Here is a 15,742-nt window from a genome sequence, read left to right on the forward strand (position 1 = left end):
CAACCTAGATATGTACTACAAAACTGTCATATTAAGCTACACAAGCCAAAAATAAGATTAAAATGCATTCGGTATTTAATACACACACAAAAAAAAAACTGCCTGGAGTTAAATCTGCTTATATAGACAAGTTTTCCGCAACGTAATGGTACAGTAAATGAGAAAACTGAAACAAGGCAGCACAAGACAACCTCAAAACTTTCTATTACCTGATATGGTCTTCTTGCCCCAGAACTACAAGCCTAAATCTATGGGCTGCATTTAGCTATTATAGTGAAGCTAAGCACGATTTCCAATAGAGTACCTCCAAAATGAAGGTCTTGAAAGTCAATGCTGAGAGTTATAACTTGAAAACTATCAATTACGCATTTATTCCATGGCTACATACAAAATTACCAAGATGGGCGCAGATTTCTGTACTATGTGAGACTGCAGAGTGATATTAGAGTTTTGTAACTAGCACAGCTATACAGGAAATTGTTTGTCTGGGATAATAATAGTCAGTTATAAAATTTAGGAGTCATTAGACCTCAGAATGCCATTATCAATCAATTTAAAGTATTTCAGAAAGCCATGTGATAAGTGATCAGGCAGGAAAAGAAGATTCAAGTAAATCTCAGCTTTAAAATGTCAGCGTGATTAAAGAATACAAAATGCAACTGTATGTGGCTGTTGTCTCTTCTCTTAACGTTTCTCTTATGAAAATATCAAGACAGAACCAGTGACGTCAGCATTGTCTTGTTTATTTTCAAAACACCAAAATCTTACGCTATCCTATAGAACAGAATCATGAGAAACTCAAGACAATCAAAACAAGTCATCAGTGCACTGCCAGCGCATGCAAGTGTACATTTTGATTTGGAAATGATATTAAACCACATTGGTTATAACACATGCAAGTAGCTATGATAATGAGCTATGATAATGAGTGAAATGCATCAATTTTGCAAATGCAGACTACCACCACAAGCAGTTTGGTTCCCAAACAAATTTGGTCTTCTTTTGCTAATGACAGAATAATTTTTTTTTTTACATTAATATTTTATTTAAGCAAGGATTCATAAATGTATCAAAAGTGGCAGTAAAGACTACATTGTTCAAATAATCCGTGTTCTTTTCACAAAACATATTAAGCAGCACAACCGTTTTCAACATTGATCAATTTTAAGAAATGTGTCAGCATCAAAGCAGCATGTTATGCCTGCTCCAGACTGTGCGATTTCAGCAATCCTAAGATCACTACAAATCATACTGCATGACATGGATCTAATAAACTTGGGTATGACATGTATGTAGACCGTCCGATGATAATACCCATTGAATCATAGGCTATGCGACAAGTTAGTATAGAAGAACAAAACGTCATCAGCATGCGCTAGTGGTAAACAAATAGAGCAAGATGAATCACACTTTGGCAATTGTGGTTTTTATTTGTGCTGAAAAGAAAAAAAAAGGAGTGAACGAAAGAGGAGAATATGGCTAGGGAAAATAGGCCAACTTGGCATGCCAATTTTGCAAATGGACCTTGAAGAAAGTAGTTTTAAGTTGAAGCACCATGTCGCATCGATCAATACGCCATTTCATGCTGCATTTTTATTGGCTAGTCAGTAGACGTAGGTCGTAGCAGCAAACACACTGTGAGATGATCATGCTACATTTATGACACTGTCAGAAAATTATCGCAGGCTGTCTTTGAGCCTCTCTCGCTGTACGACGTAGGACCACCGTTTAGGAGCCATGACCACAGAAATCACCACGATTGCTAATCTTTCGGCAAAATCGTACAATGTGTACCAGGCATAAGAATGATGACACAGAAGACTGAATTCAGCCATCACAAGAATAAGTTACATTTTAAAATATATAAAAATAGGCAACAGTTATTTTAAATTGTAGTAATATTTCATAATATAGCGTTTTTTCCTGTAAATCAATTAAATAAATACAGATAGTGAGCGTAAAAGATTTATTTTATTCTTCTTTTATGAAGAAATTGTCAAATAAATCTTACAGACCCTAAACTTTTGAACGTGTATGCTTATATTTGAGCATTTCAAGTGACATGAGGGCAAAATAATAACACATAAATAGTCTGAGAACTTTATGTTGACAAATGCTGCTACTCATAAAGCATTTCAAAGACACATGAGTGATGAAGAAATGAAAAAGTAAAGATAAGAGCATTAAGAGGGAAAAGATGGCTAAATAGCAGCAAATGCTAAAGTTGGAAAGATCCTAAAAATCTGGTAGAGAAGGGTTTACTATAGCCTAAATGCCTATGTTAAGAATGAAGGAGTGATACAGAACAAGTAGCCTATGTAAATACAGTGTGTAAATGAGGACACACAAATTCCAACAAAGCTTTCATTACTTTGTATAATATTATACCATAGTTTCTTGACACAGCAGAAGAAAGATGAGGTTTTTAAATATTCCAGTAGAGCACCCAAAAACTCCAATGTGATATATAGGGACTTTTGTGGAGCTAATTTTCAAATGATCAACTATTTAATAGTTCATAAAAGGTTAAATGTAATGAATTTAACATAACTAAATTTGACTGGAACACAAGAGACATAAGAGACATAAGAGAAGGAAAATTTCAGGCCTAAACTACATCTCTGGAAAAGCAGGACGCTGCACACCTTGTTTAGAGCATCTAAGAAATACATTGTGCTGCACATGAATGAGGATGATTTGAAAAGAAATAAAAAAATAAAAAAGGATAAAGGGAAAGGGTGTGTGTTGTCCTTCTCAAAAGCAAGGCATTAAAGCTTTGTTTGAAAAAAAAAAAAAAAGTCAGATGTTCGCTGACTACTAATGCGTCTACAGTTTGTCTAGTAATTACTAACATCTCCAAACAATGATAGATCTACCTAACATCTGTAGATGAGAACTCTGAACACCATTTCCATTCACTTAACATCTGTGTATAGACTGAAACCACTTTCAGGAAACATTCAAATTCAAAACACTTCAAGAAGCATAATGACAATAACCTCCGGAGAAACAATGAATTAGGGCATAGAAGCAGATTTCTCTAAATGTTTCCATGTGTAAACTCTGTTGATAGAGGAAAAGAGACATTGATCTGGACTACGTGCAAAACAAAATCATTCCCTAACTGATTAGTAGTTATAAGAATCTGAAAATAGTCTACTTCCTCATTTCTCATTGCTATAAGAACAAGAACCTGTGAATTTACAAACTGAGAAAATAAACTTAGTGATAAAATCTTTTCATTTGCTTAATACGGTCACAAACTGTGAATACCGGTGAAGTGTGACATTCATAAAAAAGACCATTGCCTGTTGGAGACAATGCTATTCTCTATACACAAGTTGACCACAACAAATGTAAGTTCTTTCTGACTGTAAGTTTGATATATTTTCTAGACAAATGTACATCTATAATGCAGGAATTGTTACAAGGAAACAAGTTACTGTTGGAAATTTAGTGAAAAAAGTTGGCCTATTTATGCTTATGCTTCACAGGTAGCTAAGTATTTTGCAAATAAAATGATGGAAAGGGTAAAATGATAAATATTTAGAAGAAGGTCTTGACTTTCAACCACTTTCCAGAGTCCTAAAACAGCTGCTCAATGTTGACAAGTTCCCACAGCAGTCAGTCCACCTAGATTTTGCAATCTCAATACATTTTCAATCAATCTCTGCATTATTTGCAAAGGCTTGCAACTTTTGTCTTATACTACCGTCACATGGCTTCCAGACAATTATCTTTTAGACATTCAACCCTAAAGAAACAAGCTTTCCTGTAGCTCAAACAGTAGAGCAATGGCGCTTGTAACGCTGTGGTCATTGGTTCGATTCCCAGGAAAAGCAAGAACTGATAAGAATGTAAATGTGTACCTTGAAATGGAAAAGCCAAATGCATAAGTGTAAACTAGCATAACCTGACTACATTAATAATCATGTAGCACTACTGCATCCATATGATTAGGAGTGTTGAAGAGTGTGACAATAAAAACCCTATCAGAATTGTTGAGTAACAGTGCAAAAAAATATATATTTCCTTAGTGTTTTGTCTTTTTTTCCCCCAGTACAAATATCTAATTTTTTTCAAATAATAATTTTTAATCAAGATATATTTACTTGAGAAAAAAAAAGACTTGTATTAAATTCTTGTTTTCAGAAAATTACCAAAATTAATTGTGTTTATGCTTAAAAGAAGTTACCAAGATTAGTTTTCTTATTTCTTGTTTTAAGCAAGACCTTGCATAGTTTTGATACATTTTAAGATTTAATATCATTATTTTGTTTTTTAGGTAAATATATCTGGATTGAAATAAGAAATACCATTAGCAAAATCTTCATTCTATATGGGAGATCAAGTCTTAAATGTGGCGAATAAAGTGAAATACTTGGGTCATATTATTAGGAGTGATTTAAATGATAATGATGATTGATGATGATGATGATGATGATGAGCAGCATCAGTGTATGCACAAGCAAATATGCCGGCTCGCAGATTTCATATCATGTGCACAGATGAAGATAAAATGTTAGAGAATATACTGTCTGTAATATACAGTGCATTTGTAGTGCAAGTACAGTAAAGCTAAAATGAAAAGGCTTCAGGGGGCATTTAATGATGCACTAATAATTCTGCTAAAACTCCCACAGTGAATAAGTGCCAGCCAAATCTATCAAATAATGTCCACACCTTACATGCTATGTATAATTTGATGTCGTTTACAAAAAAATGTTCTTAAACTATCCTATATTTGTGACAAGTGACACAGGGTATTCTTTTTATTTCTGGAAACATTGGAACAAAAGGTTGTACGTTTTTAAAAAAAAATGTCTAATGTTTTTATGTGATTGTATGTTTTTTGATATGGACCTTTGAGTCTGAAATAAAGTGAAAGTATATCTTGATTTAAGAATGTTTAGCTATTTATACTGGAAAACAATTTCTGAGTAAAAATGTTTTGTTTTTGTCTGCAATATGCATTAGTGAAATTTATCTTTATATTTATATAGAGTAATTGGACTAGTTGAGCAAAAAGTTGTTTCATTATGAATCACAACAACCCTATGACAGATAAAACATCCTTGATTCTAAAGTAATAAGATGAAAGTTATCATTTAAGAGAAAACCAGAAGGTTTGCTCACAGTTAATAATATCAAGGGGAATTGCCGTAGAATTCTTTTATTACAAAGGACATTATAATGCAATGATTTTTATGGTATAAATACTGCATGTCAAACTTTTTGAGATTAAGTTAAGTTGGAGAAAATATGTGCATAAATGTTTTATTTGAAAAAGTGACAGCTGAGAAATTTCAAAGTGAGAGAGTGAAAAAGGGGTGTCAAAATTCGCAAGGTTAATAACAGCAGAGAGTGTGGCACATGTTCTCCGTGGAGAAACTGATGTTTCACTCACACTGAGCTTGTTACAACATCCTGTACTTCTGAACTTTAGGGGCGAGACTGTCCCTCCCACCTCTGCTATCTGTAAATACAACTCCTGAGGCAAGGGAAGAAGTTAGCAGATGCTGCACTTGCGCAAACTGTTGCCCCTCGACCAAACTTCCATGCAAAGGGGAAGCGGAGTCTGCCCGTCTCGTGCGATTACGGTCCGGCATAACAAGCGCTGGGTCTCCGTCTCCATCTCCTCTCGCCGTTCACGTTTCACAGTGTGGGCGTCTGATAGCTGGCCTGAGCAGGCTTGCTTTCCTGTCCCTCACTCGTTCATTTGCTAGTTCACTCTGGCGAGCTCTCCCTACCCCCACACATTCTCACAGGCTGCTGCACAAGCTTTTTTTTTTTTTCGAGAGAGATGTAGGTCAGCTCTCTGACATCTGGGGAGGCACAGCTGAGCGCCCCTCTCCACGCTGCGGCAGAGAGACGCTCGCACCAACACCCAGGGAAGGAAATGACGCACGATATTGTCGTCTTTTGGTCACGCTGTAATCTGGATGTGACTACTGATTATTTACTCACTGAGTTGAGAAAATGAAAACAAAAACATTAGGGAGCTTTGTAAGACAATAAAGCAACTTATCATCAACAGTTGCATTGTATTAGTTACATCAATTACCTGCATTGAGATTTAGATAAAACATTTATTTTATTTGGGATTTTTCACACTAGGCATGTTTGGTTCGATTTAAAAAAAAAAACGACCTCCGGTGAAATTGCACCGTTTGTGTGGTTCATTTGAATAAGTGTGAACACTTTCCACCCGAACCCTGGTGCGCACCAAACAAGCTGAAAAGATGGGTCTCATCCGAGCGCATTTATCCCAGCACACAGCATTGTTTTGGATGTTCGGTAAGTTCCGTCGTTAAGTACACATAATAAAAGCCGACCAATCAGGTTGTGAACATATACCTGTACCTTTAGGTTCGGCGTGAACGCTAAGCGGACCAGGAATACTTGTTGTTGTTGTTTTTTTTGGTCCGGTCCAAACAAACCAAGCAAACACAACTACAAGTTTAAACACACCCGAAGTGAAAAACACAAAGAAAAACTGAAAGCCAGGGCAATGCATTCAACTCCTTATAAATATTTACATGGCTACCAAACTATTTGCATGGCTCCTTAAAATCAAAGACCATTCATATGCACTGTAGAATGTGAGTCGACTGCACTGAAATAAAGTTATAAGGCAAACTAAAGCAAATTTGAAAACAAGTTCACATCTTATATCCCTCCCCTGGCAGGTTCATGTAAAGGACATGCTTAAATGAATATGTGCTGGAATGTAGAGGGGTGACAGTGAGCTGTGAATTCTGACCATGTACACGCTTTACATATTTTTAGGCCTTCAAAAAGTATTAAAGTATTTTCCAGTGGCAAAAAAAAAAAAAAAAAGAAGCACCAGAGCAAGGAAAATAATTTATGGCAGAATAAAAGCATATTTGATGCACTTGATCAATCAAGGATGGTAAAATAATGACAACCAATTATTACTATTAATTTATTTTCAGTAAAAATAATAATAATATTAAACTTCATAACTATATTACTATTTTTGTTACTATTATTATTAATATTAATATTGTTATAAACTCTTATTACTTTCATTAAACTCAAATATTTGAAAGATCTATAGTTAGTACTAAAGTCCCTTTATTGCATCTAAATCAATGCACTTAAAAAAAGCACTAGAGCAAGCAGAATAATATATGGCAGGATAAAAGCAGATTGTACGCACCTGATTAAACAATAATAACATCAATAATTTGTAGGTAAAATAATTGCAACAATTATTATTATTATTTTACTGTCAATAATAACAATTGTCACTGTTATCATAATTATTGACAAAAACAACTATTAATAACAGTAATAATAATAACAAAAGCTGAATGTTGTCAAGAAAATCTTATATTACTCACAAATTATTGAAACACCTAACTGCAGTATCTCCATTCACCACACAAAAAACAATGCACTTAAAAAAGCCCTGAAGCACGTAGAATGAAATGTGACCAGATAAAAAAATATTCTATGCACCTGATCAGAAAAGAACAACATCAATAATTAGTATAATTGTTATAAAAATAATAAAAATTGTATAAATAATAAAAACAATAATTATATAATTATTTTATTGACAAAAATAAAAACAACACTTATATATATAATTATTATTATTAATAATTATTATTATATATAACAATATATAATTGTTATTATTAAAAACAAAAAAAATATTCGTATATTATTATAGAAATAAATAATAGAAGCTGAATATTATCAGAAAATACTATTCCTCTTATTAAACATCAAATTATTGAAAGATCTGCAGTCTCAACTAGGCTAAATCAAAGCACTTCAGTTTCAAACGCTGTCAAACCTGAGGTGTCAGAATCCCTTGACATGACATTAGCTTGCTCTTCAAGCACTGAGAAAAATGAGAAACGCATCTAATTCAAAGCCTTAGATCGCGGATCTATATTTCAATGCATGAAAGGTAGAAATGATCATTTGCATTTCCGACCACTCAAAGCTGTCCGTGTAAACGCCACATCTTTCCCACCTGTCTGGTCAACTAGACCATATCTCTGTGCACTTTGTTTATTATGGCTGTTCAGAGCAAGTAACCTCTAGCTGGTTCAGTCCTGCCACATGATCTCTTTGCTCAACATCAACAAAAACACAACATGAATGCATTCCAGTTTACCTCTTCAGTCCGTTCTCTTACAGATGCTCGTTGAACTTTGAGAAGGCTGGAGGATGATGTTTTCTGGCAAATACTGCCAGATGGAGCGATTAGTTATGCATTCAGTCAAATGCAAATATTTCTACAAGCCCAGCTCCTACAACCGAGGTTGCATTTGAGAGGAAAGTCGAGAAAAGCGGAGCTCATCTTACTCTGACAGAATAATTCCGTTAATGTGGTGCTGTGGTGTCCGTTAAACCTTCCAGTTGAAGGCTAGCTAAGCTAACGAGGTTAGCGGGCTAATTTCAGGAGCTATTTTAAATCCAGGACGCAGTTTTTTCCTCGTTGAATTCTGGATGTTTGTTGTTGCAAATGCACTTGGTTGACGATAAGCTACTTCTTTATTCCGTCGCGAAGCTGCAGTGCTGCTGTCATCCAAGTCAAGTGGTCATTTGTATGTTTAATTCTCGCGTTCATCTCTCCCCACCGCCATTTTCATCCTCGAGCTACACAAACAAACAGGAGGATCGCTCACGTCACGCAGAAGGTACGCGACTGCGCTGATCTCTATGGCATAGTTGGAGGCGGTTGCATAACGACGCATGCCTTGGAGATCTGATTGGCTAGGCAGGTTTGTGTGTGATTGAGGAATCACTGGGTTGCGTAACTTGCGTACGTAGTGCATGAACGTACAATGACGGGAGGCCCATCATGCTCCAAGTTTTCGTTGAATTTACCGTGAACTTCACGTGACTGTTGTGTTTTTCCTCATGTTTCCTTTTCCGATGCATACAAATATATATCTGAAACTATTATGATTATGTTTGATAACGCTGGGTTTATAGGGTGGCAGGTAGTGTTTTTATTTTGTCTTCCCACGTGGAAAATTTGAGTGGCACAGGGGGAAAAGGGATTTTTCAAAATTGACACTTATTTTTATTTTTTTATGAAATACTGCAGTATTTATTAAGATTTATCCTTGCACATTTTTTTTTATTCATGTAGCTACCCTTGCAGTCTTTATTCAAAATAACTTTCCCTCCCACTTAAAGGGATAGCTTACCCAAAAATGAAAGTGTTGTCATCATTCACTCACTCTCATGTTGTTCCAAACCTGTATGAGTTTCTTTCTTCTGTTAAACACAAACAAAGATATTTTTAAAAATGTCAGTAACCAAACAGTTGATGGCACCCATTGACTTCCATAGGATTTTTTCCCTACTATGGAAGTCAATTGCTACCATCAACTGTTTGATTATCAACATTCTTTAAAATATCTTCTTTTGTGTTCAATAGAAGAAAGAAACTCATACAGGAAATTTGGTGTACGCACTTTTGATAAATAAGGGCCAATGGCACTGAAAAACTTGACATAACAAAAACTTAACATAACGTAATTTTTTCTGGCCGTCATATCTAAATATGAAAACAATTTAAAATACATTAATGAGGATGACCGACGTTAAATGACGTTAAATGACAGAAAATATTCGTCTATGTGTTGGTTATGCATGGCCTATTTACCCTTAGGAAAATAGTATTTTGGGACAAAATATTACTATAGAAGTACTATAAGACTACTATAGAAATACTATAGCGGCTCTAGGATATTATAGAGGTATTACAGAACATAACATACTTCTGTGATGTTCTGTAATAGGCTACCTCTATAATATTTTAAAGCTGCTATAGTATTTATATAGTAGTCTTATCGTACTTCTGTAGTATGTCCCAAATTACTATAGTATTCCTATAAGATTACTATAATAATTTGTCCCAAAATACTATAAGATTCCTATAGTACTTTTTAGTAAGGGTATGTCCCCCACTGAATCGGCTTCATTAGCCTATACGGTTTGCAAAGATACAATTATAAAATTACTGCAAAACTTGAATCTATCAATATTTATGTTCTATTATGCATTTTCCTTGTTATATGACTAACAGAAATTCATGAAATAATATAGGCTAGGGCTAGGCTATAGGCAGACACACAGTAATTAGATATAAGTAATAAGATATGTATTCAATGTTGATTTTGAAATTAGTGAACATCACCATATATATGATTTGAAAAAATTATAAATTATAAATGAACATTTCTAACAGTTAATATTTTACATAGAATATCACAAAAATATTAACAACTTGTTTTTTCAACATCTTCAGTGAAAGTGCACACAGTGAACGTTTCAATGGCAAGAAAAAAACAATCTATGAATGTCCTATTACAGGCGGAAAGGTACAAAAAAGATGTGCAATCTAGCAAGTGCACATATGAACTATAAACACATACTAAAATGGATTTTGCCATTGACTGGCGCTAACGATTTCAGCAGCTTTCAGTCCATAATGGCGGACGCGCCTCCGCAGCGCCATCTACAGACTGTTAACCATAACACAACAGAGTTTCGCCTCTTGGGCTTCTATACTCTTTGCTTGCATTGACGGTTTTTCAACTTTGAGGTCCAAGGGGATTAGCGGAAAAACGTCATCTGCGTGCGACGGATCACAGCAAACGCGATGGCAGAACCTGGGTGCGTATTTAATTTGACAGAATCATCTTAAACAATCTATAATGAATTTAAAAAATATCCTTTCATATTTTTACTTTTTAGTATCCATATAATGTCACTATTTTTGTGGTACAATTATTTGTTTCATATTTTGTCTCTTTCAGAACTGAGAGAGTAATCAAGCTTGTTCCTGAAAATCTACTCAAGAAACGGAAAAAGTACCAGGCTATCAAAGCCACCCAAGCTAAACTTGCGTTACAGCAGAAGAGAAAAGTGAGAATTCCTCCCTTGTAACCAGTTTTTATTTATAGTTCAATAATGGTTTCAGAATAAAACTGAAATTGTCAAATTTTCACAGGACAAAAAAGGAATTCCCTTGAAGTTTAAGCGCTTAGAAGAGTTTTTGATAAACAGCAAGAGGAAGCATCGAGATGACACGCGACTCGCCAGACTCCAGCAAAGACCTCCGCCGGCCATGCCGCCAGCGAAGAACGGTCTGGTGTTCGCTGCCCGCATCAGAGAGTAATTTCTACTTCTGCATCGTTCACATTGACATTAAAAGTATAGTTCACCCAAAAATAAAAATTGAAATCAGTGACTCATTCTCATGCCATTTCAAACCTGACAAAAAAACAAACAACAAAAAATCCTACAAGAAATATATTTTGTGTTCTACAGAAGATAGAAACACGTACAGGTTTGAAGCATCATGAGGGTGAGTAAATAATGACAGAATTTTAGTTTTGGGGTCAATTATGTACTGTTCTACATCTGCTTGGTGGTTTAATTTTCCCGTATGATTGCTTGTAGGATCAAAGGTGTGAGCCCCAAAGTGATGAAGGTCGTTCAGATGCTGAGGCTGAGAAAGATCTTCAGTGGCACCTTTGTGAAAGTCAACAAGACTTCCATAAAAATGCTTAAGACTGTGGAACCTTATGTTGCCTGGGGGTGAGTATTATAATGTTCCTTTTTTGCACATAACGACTAAAGGCTGGAAAGCACTACATGACTTAAAGTCGGCATGAAACAGAAGTTATGGCGGTGTTTTATGAGTAACATTAAACAGTCTGTGTAAATAAACATTTATGCTATTTCAGATGCAGCTTTTGTTCCACCTTTTCAATGTAAAGATGGCTTTTGTTAATGAGAAAATTTGATTGGTAACAGTCTAGTATTCTGATTGATTTAACAGGGTTTCTGCAGGTTTCAGTAAGTCAAATTTAAGACATTTTAAGACCATAAAGATTGAAATTTAAGACCTACACGACGCATTATCCAAGTTAGATAGATAGTTACCTCGGGATCATTAGAGTATCTATCTATCTATCTAGGATTATCTGATGTATGTGTGTGAGAGAGAGGGAGAGGTAGATATTTTTTTAATAGAAAATTGTACTTTTGCATATTATACTGTAAAAACACAATTATTGTTGATCATAGTTGATCATAACTAGAGAGGAAATGATGAGATGATTAAAGTGACCAAAATTATCACGGTTATCACAGAATCCTGTTCAAAAAGTACTAATACTACAGAATGAAGTCAATTCAACAAGTTTTATGTCAAAAAACAGCAAATAACAAATTGATTAGCATCAATATGCACTTTTTGTTTACGTAAACATTAAAATACCATTAAAAATGATGGCCAGATTTTAAGAGTGTCTTGCAACATATTATCTACTAACATGTACAAGTTCAAATAAAGTTTTGACAAAAAAGGTTTTATACAAAGATAAACCTCATTTCACCCTTTAAATAATTTTCAAAAAAGATAAATTACTGACATTTACACATTAGCTTATTTATTAGTAGTGTTTGGGTGCACCCCCATCCTTCATGTTGACTGAGCTTTCAATGTTGTTATGGAAAGGGGTGATTGGTTGGTTCCTGTCACATGACCTGCGGTGCGTTTACGGCATTCTGAAAAGTTGAGATTTTTTTCATCTCGTTGCGCCCGCTAAAAAAAATTAGCGCGTCGCTTCAATTATGAGCGTGCTCGCCGCGCGCCTACATTTGAACAAACTTGAGCGCGCAAAAGACGCGATATGTGAATGGCCTCTGGCGAGCTAGCTCATATCAAGACACAAGCTATTGGTAGCACGCGAGCGACGTGTTGGAGACCCCTGCTCTAGGGCTCCGCTTTGTAGGCTACAACTCTATACTTTTTTGCTACTTTGTAATAACTTTCTGCGGGCCAGCGTTTCTGGAAATGAACGAGGGTAAACACTTTTTTTAGACCTGACTAAATGAAATTTAAGACATAGGATGAAAATCTGGCCGTTTTTAAGGCCTTAAATTTAAAGTTCAGAATTGTAGACTTTTTAAGACCCCGCGGAAACCCTGTTTAATAAGTATTTGGTTAAATTTAAGTTACATTCCGCTGTTGCAAATCCGTTGACTTTATTTATTTACCAGGAAAGGAGTGGTTTTGATGCACAGTCACGGAGTTGTTGTTATCGTCTCTTATAACAGATTTTTATTTAAACTGATGAAAATGCAGATCCTGTGGTAAATAATAGTGAAAAATTACTTTTTATTACTGTTGTTCCATTATTACCCCTTAATACATTATTTAAACAGGTGTATTTCTTTAATTGATTTGTACTGGTTTGATTTATTGTTGTGATCTCTTTAACAGGTATCCCAACTTGAAATCAGTCCGTGAGCTCATATTAAAAAGAGGGCAGACAAAGATTGCTAAGAGAAAGATTCCTCTGACCGACAATTCACTTATAGAGAAGCATCTCGGTAAGTAATTGATGTGGTATATACATCTCATTCAGTGGGATGCTGAGCATTTTGGGCTGCATAACATAAAACTTTAAGGAGCAGCTTAAACAAGGAAAAGGAAATGTGTAATTACCATTTGCAAAGAATTTGTATTTACATTTTTTTTAAGATGGGGCAAACTATATTGGACTTGACTGCACAATCCCTTTTACTCGCTTGTAAATTTAGTCTCTACTTAAAGGTATAGTGGAGAATTTTCTTTTTCCGGGTGGATCATCAAGACTATTGGTCCTGCTAGTTGTCAATCATTCTGGTGATACGTAAGGCCGTCGTACGTGCTCACCCCTAGGTAGTTTTCGCTTTCTGCGCATGCGCACTTTCAGGTGTATATGTGTGGTGAGCCGTTTATACTGTCTATGGCTGCGTTCACACTGCAGGGCTTAATGCTCAATTCCGATTTTTTGAAAAAATTCGATTTTTTTGCAAGGCCGTTCACATTTCCAATTAAATGCGACCTTTTGTGATCTCCTGTGTGAACGTGAAATGACCCAGAAGTGACCCGCATGCGCAAAAGAGTACTCAACGGTCAACGACGTCACTTGTTGTTTGCGGAAGTAGCTAAACTTCAACTAACTGTGATTTACTCACACACACACACACACACAACACACGAGCGCGCGCAGCAACCGTTACACAAGAGCCAGACAGCAGCCGCTGACCTATCTAATATCAGCACAAATAAGTTAACATAACGTTAGTCTACTCTTATTCACATTGGATATATAATGATGGTGGCCGTGAGCTTTTATTTATTTAATTAATTAACGGGCTCGTCGAGGTCGACCCGTTCGGCAGATTTATCTCAGTTTTCAAACCGACGACTACTTCAACGCAGACTTATGACGTTTGTCGCGTATCAATGACGTGCGGGTCGGATACATGCGACCTGGCCGTTCAGACTGAAGTCGCATTTCAAAAGATCGGATATGTATCGGATTTGGACCACATACCCAAGTGGCCTGGGTCGCATTTGAAAAGATCGGATCTGTGTCGTTCAGACTGTCATGAAAAGATCAGATACAGGTCGCATAGGGGCAAAAAAATCGGAATTGTGTCGTTTCAGCCTGCAGTGTGAACGTAGCCTATGGTGATGAGCTACGGTTTCAGCCATTCATTGAAGCTCGCCGTTCTCACCGGGTTTGTTCAAAATGTCTGAGGGTCGCAAGAGAAAAAGTGTCTATGAATTGTATGACAAGAAGAGAAATGTTTCTACTCGACAGGTAAAGTTTGGCATGCCATTTGGAGAGATCCATTTAAAATCACTGCTAGTAAAAGTTAATGTAAGCTATGATTAGCGATGCTAGCCCTGGCACAAGTCACACACCGACAGCAACTTGTAAACAGAGCGTGCACGAGGAGAACTAGGCTCGTGCATGGTCTCTCGTGCACACGTTTAATAGGCGTTCCCTCTCGGGAGCAGGTAGAGTGTTGCGCATGTGCATTTTTTTCTAAAAGTGGAGAGGGCGGTTCTTTTCTAAAATTCGGGAAAATCCTCCACTATACCTTTAAGTTTGAAAGACACAGTGGCAAAAAAAGTTCTTAGATATTCTGTAATGGCATGATTGTCTAATAGTGTTCATTTTCTTAATATGAATTAAAAATGTAAATAAAATGAACAGTCTGAATGTTTCTTTTCTTTGTTTCTCAAGGACAATATGGGATCATCTGTTTGGAGGACCTTATACATGAGATCTATTCTGCTGGAAAGAACTTCAGGGTGGCAAACAACTTCCTGTTGCCCTTCCATTTGTCAGTTCCAAGACATGCTGCTAGAGACAAAGTTGGACTACTAAAAGATGTTGGAGACCCTGGACCCAGAGCTGAGGATATAAATAAAGTCATCAGGAAACTCAACTGAGCTAATGGAATCTCATGGACCGTTTTGTTGCCTTCCTCCAGATTACAGAACAGAGCCTGTTTTTTTTTATTAAACAATGCAAAGTTTCACCCTGTTACAATCTTTTCTTTTTTTTTTTCATAAGTTTTTCTGAGGATGTTACATTCAGAAGTGAGTCTACCTAGTATGCTGCATTCCATTTTTAGGCTTCAGACTCCACAGTGAAAGCTGATGAGGGTAAAAGGGTGAAGGGCTCAACAATAACTTTCAAACTACAGTAATTCACTCTTTTTAAACCTTTTTTGTTGTTGCACTTTTTGTTTGAAACGAAACTACAACATGGCTGTCATGATTGTTGTCCCCTAAATGTGTTGTTAACATCACATTAGTAACCACAATTAACAGAACATTTTATATAAATTGAAAAATTAAACAATTTTAATACATTTCTTTAAGACATTA

At 35.9% G+C, this 15,742-nt stretch overlaps 2 protein-coding genes across 3 annotated transcripts in view; one reads left to right on the forward strand and one right to left on the reverse strand.

The window, feature by feature from the left end:
• The window catches only part of ncoa1 (nuclear receptor coactivator 1), a 58,904-nt gene extending 50,241 nt beyond the window's left edge, over positions 1–8,663 (reverse strand). The window contains exon 1 of one of the 2 annotated variants that reach the window (XM_084433035.1): positions 8,156–8,663. The gene's annotated coding sequence lies outside the window, so the exon portion shown is untranslated. The remainder of the gene's footprint in view (positions 1–8,155) is intronic. The other variant, XM_084433037.1, reaches the window with a different exon arrangement.
• A 1,891-nt stretch (positions 8,664–10,554) lies between these two features.
• On the forward strand, positions 10,555–15,395 carry rpl7l1 (ribosomal protein L7-like 1). The gene is made up of 6 exons (XM_084433040.1): positions 10,555–10,671; positions 10,815–10,923; positions 11,009–11,172; positions 11,461–11,598; positions 13,292–13,401; positions 15,093–15,395. Exons 1-6 carry the CDS (start codon positions 10,658–10,660, stop codon positions 15,299–15,301), a joined length of 744 nt encoding a protein of 247 aa, XP_084289166.1. The 5' UTR covers positions 10,555–10,657; the 3' UTR covers positions 15,302–15,395.
• Positions 15,396–15,742: the final 347 nt, after the last annotated feature.

Source organism: Rutilus rutilus (genome assembly GCF_951802725.1).
Source record: "Rutilus rutilus genome assembly, chromosome: 15".
NCBI lineage: Eukaryota > Metazoa > Chordata > Actinopteri > Cypriniformes > Leuciscidae > Rutilus > Rutilus rutilus.